We start from the raw sequence: 6,000 nt of genomic DNA on the forward strand, positions 1-6,000 counted from the left end.
GCTTCATGAGCATTTATTCTTAAAACAGTTGAATTAAAGTACAGAAATTCAACAAAGCACATATAAAGTGTATCGTTGCTGCCATCGGTGTTGTTACTTGCCTACACATATGGAAGACAGCTTTACTCTGAGTAGCTCAGGTTCTGCTAATATCTGCATAATGGTTAGGCTTAAAATCTTCTCAGAGAAGGAAAGCATCCTCTACTAAATGGCAAATAATCACAAAAACATCATTTTGAAGTATGCTGAATGCTCTCACACTTAATCTTGAAATTCAGTTTTTAGCTTTTAAGTTGCTGAAAATAGGCCTTGTCCTAAATACTTGTGCTGAATTTTGTAGCAAATATTATCAAAGCTAGTTGTAATAACTCTTTCTCCCTCGAAAATCCTTTAGACTGAAGTATTATTTTCTTAAATCCTGAATATCCTTATTGTAAATCATGTCTTGCTTTTATATAGGAGTACAATTTCCAACTGAGTTTAAAATTCAACTTCTTCCAGTGGAAACCTGTAGTAAAACTAAATTTTAAGATCTCTTAGCAGAGTCTTGTGTTTCAGTTGGCTTGTAACTATACTGCCTTTGCCTGTATAAATATCAGAGTAATGGGTGGGTCATGTTTTTGGTTGTTTTTTTTCCCCCATTTTACAGTGCAAAGAAAGAATGAGGCCTGTCAAAGCAGCACTGAAACAGCTGGATAGACCAGAGAAGGGCCTTTCTGAAAGGGAGCAGCTGGAACATACTAGGCAGTGTCTAATCAAAATTGGGGATCATATTACAGAATGCCTGAAGGAGTACACAAATCCAGAGCAAATAAAACAGTGGAGGAAGTAAGTTTTTTCTGCATTGTTTTTCTTTTTTAAAAAGGAAAATCTCTAATTGTTTGTACTAAACAGTGAAATGTTTAATTATTTCTCTTGTTTCTCGTTCATTATTTCTTGTATCTTTCTGCCGTTTTAAATAAGGATTCCAAAAAATGATTAGTAATGGACTTTCTCATATTGTATAGCAGTGTGTTTTATCCAGTAGATGGAGTCATCTCACTTCTTAGAACGATAAATAACTGTTTTTTACACCCTTTTATCAGTGGGAAAGAGTTATTATCTTCAAGGATCTTTTTATTTCAACTTAGCGGATTTTTTTATTGGCACTAAAAATAGGCAATTCAAATGGGTATGCTGAAAATTTGCGTTGATTTTGATATGCAGAATACTTTCTTCTTTTTTAAATGTACTCTAAATTGAATGACTTGATTTAAAAAGTCATACTTCTGTATTTCAAAATTAAGGGACTTTAAGTGCTTTTATGCATTGTGAGGTGACATTTTTCGAAAAAAATCTATTTTTGTAAGCATATTGCACTGTTCAGTTCTTAATGCAGTTTGAGTTCATTCTGTCTAAATGTACGTTTCAGTCATTTAAGTTTGAAGATATATCCCGCATTTCCATATGCAAGCTATTTAAGTTCTATAATTCCCTTGCAGACTGTTGCTTCATCTGTTTTTGCTTGGTTTATTTCAAATTATTAACATGGTCCAAAATATATAAACAAGATCCATGTCTTGCATCCTGATAAACATAAATTTCTTTAAATGGAAAGACACAATAGAACTATTATTCACAATAATGCTACAGTACCATTTCTAGACTGTTAAAATATGTATTCCAGTTGGTTTTGGTAAATACTGTAAAGACACATAATCTTCATTTCAGAGTTACAGAAGTATCTTTAGGCTCACCACTGACTTGTTATCTACCTTTGCAAACCTCTAGACCGAAACTGTAATGCTTAAATAGTGACAGTGAGGAGCAGACTGTTGCTTCCTGAGCCTGCACTTCAGATGTTTCTGAGCACCAGGATTATATGGTCTCTTTTAAGCATTCTACCAGCAAACTTGACTAAAAGAATTTTAGACTTCAGTTTATTTATCCGTAATCATGGATGCAAACTTTTTCTTCAGGGCTTTGGCAACTCAACCGCAAAAGACCTCAGTTAGTCTTCTTACTTCCTTTGTAGAACAAATTAGGCTTGAAGTTATTCCTGTGCTGCTTCTGTTCATTCTCAGATTTCTTGTTTGATTTCAAAAGCTTTGACCAGGCTCTAGAATTCTGTGGAAGATTTCTATGATATTTTCAGGAAATAAGCTGTAAATCAAATGTCATACACTGGAAGAAACTTCAGTTCTGGAAGAATTTTCCCTGTGTTTACTGTGTTTACTTAAATTTTAATTACTGAGTTATAAATACTCAAATTTCGTTAGATTTCAAGCAATCTTGGAGAAGCCATACGTAAACTGAAGGCAATATTTGTAAGCAGTTACACAAACTATTTTATTAACACAAATGTTATTACTACTTCATTTCACACACTTGGTTCTCTGAAGTAATGATGATAAATATGACAAGTTGTTGCAGGAATTCACTCATCAAATGCCTAAAGTACAGTTAAGTAATTCTTGCTGTGCAGGTAGGTAGTACTCTGTAGTGGATTTCATAGTGTCTTTTGTGTTGTTGAATTGATTTCAGTTAAACCCACAGTCTTTTGCATAATAGAAGGTAGCTGAATGCATAGACTTGTAACTTCTCCTTTCTTCTTCCTCAGAAATTTGTGGATTTTTGTCTCCAAGTTTACAGAATTTGATGCCAGAAAGCTGCACAAACTCTACAAACATGCAATCAAAAAGCGCCAAGAGTCTCAGGTAATATTTTAAACCCTCTCTAAATATACAAGCGTATTTTTTTTAGTGTTAAGCACTTAAATTAGATTTAAAGCATACGCAGGAACACAGAAAATCCCATGTAACTCAAGTAATTACTTTGTGTCTGTAGTAATGCAGTCCCTTTTGTTAGGATCTTTTTTGAAAGAATTCACATTAACTTTTTGACTTACCAATGAGTTTATGTACTTGTCTCTTTTAGCAGCATAATGACCAAAACATTAGCAGCAATGTGAATACACATGTAATCAGAAATCCAGGTAAGAAATCTTAAGTATATGCTCATGCTGAATATAGCTTAAGCTTGTAATGGGTGTAGAAGCAAGTTACTTGACTATCCTTTTAAAAAAAATTGGAAGCCTACTTTTTGTACTTAGTTTTGGGGTGGGAGAGATGTCTACTTAAAAGCTGTAAATTTCATAGAAACTCTCTGCATATTTGTAGCTGTTGTAATGTCACCATAGATGTGGCAGAGAAAGAGAGTTATGTTTTAAGGTCATAGTTTTTAATTAGTTATATGGGATGTCTTTTATTGCTGATAGTTACACTGATTTTTTTTCTGTTTCCATACTTGCACTGTTGCAAAATATTACACAAGAAACACATGTGTTATGGTGGATTTAAAATCAACGTATTATAGGAATGCTAGTAAAAGTCTTTCATTAACTACTTGTGCATGTAAAATGTTTTCTTTCCATTAGGCCCTTCCCTCCTTAGAGAGGAAGTTGATACGATTCTAAACCTAGTCTACCAAAGGCACTACTCACTGATTATGTGGATCATTCTTCAAATCTCCATTCAGTTTCTAAGACCAAAAAGCTCAGTTCCTGAGCCCTATACATCTACATTTCTGGTTTGCATCCTGCTTACCTCTAGGGTTTCTTTCTGTTCATTCACAGTAATGCATTTGTCTTGCAACCATTTAGGTCATATCTGTCAAATTATAATTTCATTTTCACATTGCTTTCAATCAAACAATAGAAGTGCTGTTTAAATTGAGTGAAGGAAATAATTTATAATGTGTGAGATTTCTTTATAACCTCTGCTTTATTAAACAGATGTGGAAAGACTGAAGGAGACTACAAACCACGATGACAGTAGCAGGGATAGTTATTCTTCTGATAGACATTTATCACAGTACTATGATCATCACAAAGACAGGCATCAGGGAGATGCTTATAAGAAAAGTGACTCTAGGAAAAGGCCGTATTCAGCCTTCAGTAATGGAAAAGATCACAGAGACTGGGATCACTACAAACAGGACAACAGGTGAGTTTCTGCAACAACTGTAAAACCTGTTCAGAATTCTCTTCCTGTTTTTGTAATATGCACGCAGCAAGCACCAGTGCTTGAGTATCCAAATCTTTTTGAGTAATGCAAAATTACAAAGACAATGTATCTCTAACGTAGAGCTGTTGAACTGATATAATTGTAGTTTTTGCTGTGTGTTCAGTAGCACTTCTCTAATATAAAATCTTTTGGTTTTTAGATACTACAGTGATAGTAAACATAGAAAGCTAGATGACCACAGGAGCAGAGACCACAGATCAAACCTGGAAGGAAACTTAAAAGACAGCCGGGGTCATTCAGATCACCGCTCCCATTCAGACCACAGGATACACTCAGACCACCGTTCCACTTCAGAATACGGTCATCACAAATCTTCCAGAGATTATAGATACCACTCAGACTGGCAAATGGACCACAGAGCTTCTGGTAGTGGCCCGAGGTCACCACTAGATCAGAGGTCTCCTTATGGTTCAAGGTCTCCCCTAGGACACAGATCTCCATTTGAACACTCATCGGATCACAAAAGTACACCTGAACATACGTGGAGTAGCCGGAAGACATAACATAAACTGACATTTTCTGGACCTTCTTTTAGCCATATACAGTAAACTAACACAGTAATTGCCTTACATGACTTGAAAGATATGGACTGGATATTCTATCAGTAGCAGTATTGTTACTTCTTTCCAGGATGCAAGGTCTATTATCCCAACAGAAGAAAAATATTTTTGTATTTAAAGTTTATGCTGCACTGTGCTGCAAATGTTGTAGCACTTTTTTTTAAGAAATGGAAGATGTTTACTTTTACAGGGACCTCAACACTGCCCCTTTCAGACTGGATCTTACTATAAAACTCTTCATGTCAAAGTGATTTTAGGCTGAACACAGATTAAATTATGTTTGTAAATGAACATTTAAACACTGACCTGTGCTTATGTTTCAGGAAAGAATGGGGGATTTATTTTGTTTTATTTCTTAGTAGAGAACTCTCAAGGACTTTGTTCACTTTCCAAAGCTACTTGTTTACATTGTACACTGCGACCACCTTGCCGCTTTTCATCACAAGCTTGAATATTTAAATTCTGTAACTACAGTTGTAAAATAGCCAGGATTTCTCCTGTTTGTGATCAGTTATAATGCCTTTTTATGAAACAAACAACAACAACAACAAAAAATTAAAAAAAAAAACACAACAAAACCAACAAATGGCTGTAAATTATTGTAAATTAATTAAATGAGCTTTTTTCCCCTCTCAGGCTTTTTTTGGCTGTTCCTTTCCCCACCAACTCAGGCCTTCTTTTCACAAAGTCAATATACTTACATGTTTTAAAAAAATATCTCAATGAAATCAGAATGTAAAAATGGGGAAAGGGAATACTTTATTCCATTTAGTTTTCCTTTTTTATTGGATACGTTGGATACCTGTTTTTGGTTGTTTTTTTTTTTTTTTTGTTTTTGTTTTTGTTTTGTTTTGTTTTTCTACTAAGCTGTCAGTGTTGTGATTGTTGTAATGAAACAGTGAGAAATATCCAGCTAAACTATGCTCTGGAAATCTTTTCAGGTGCATTGGTTTAAAGAAGGAAGTATTCAGTACCTGAACACTTCAAAACCCAGATCAGCCAAGATTTATTGTAAATCCATTTGTTTTCACTCTTTAACATGGGCAATAATGTCAAATGTGCTATGCAGCCAGTTAATATTTTAGAAGATTTGAATGACTTTATTAACAGAATTGTTACAATGCACACTGATTGTACATAGATAACTTCTATCTGACAAATTAAATTTAACTAAAAGGATATGTGGGCTCTTGTAGTTTTCTGCTATGTTTTGCTGTACAGCGTACCTTCTCATCAATTCTAACTCTGAAGTACTAAATTTTAATACACTATATTCTAATTAGAGAAGATATCTAACCCAACATTGCGTGGTTGATGCTGAGCACTTTTTCCAGTTAACCAGGTTTGTATGAAAGCATTGATAGAGAACTGAAATC

The 6,000-nt window shown here is 34.4% G+C and overlaps 1 protein-coding gene across 4 annotated transcripts in view; it reads left to right on the top strand.

Annotated features, from left to right (window-relative positions):
• The window catches only part of CHD1 (chromodomain helicase DNA binding protein 1), a 48,153-nt gene extending 42,358 nt beyond the window's left edge, over positions 1 to 5,795 (top strand). For 3 of the 4 annotated variants that reach the window (XM_042864890.1, XM_042864892.1, XM_042864891.1), the window contains 5 exons: positions 650 to 828; positions 2,600 to 2,696; positions 2,917 to 2,974; positions 3,773 to 3,983; positions 4,204 to 5,795. In XM_042864890.1, the coding sequence (XP_042720824.1) occupies positions 650 to 828; positions 2,600 to 2,696; positions 2,917 to 2,974; positions 3,773 to 3,983; positions 4,204 to 4,567 (909 nt within the window). In that variant the 3' untranslated portion in view covers positions 4,568 to 5,795. The remainder of the gene's footprint in view (positions 1 to 649; positions 829 to 2,599; positions 2,697 to 2,916; positions 2,975 to 3,772; positions 3,984 to 4,203) is intronic. The other variant, XM_042864893.1, reaches the window with a different exon arrangement.
• The last annotated feature ends 205 nt before the right edge of the window (positions 5,796 to 6,000 follow it).

The sequence above is a fragment of the Lagopus leucura genome, unplaced genomic scaffold, assembly GCF_019238085.1.
Source record: "Lagopus leucura isolate 7727_CA_CO unplaced genomic scaffold, USGS_WTPT01 Super-Scaffold_774, whole genome shotgun sequence".
Lineage (NCBI taxonomy): Eukaryota > Metazoa > Chordata > Aves > Galliformes > Phasianidae > Lagopus > Lagopus leucura.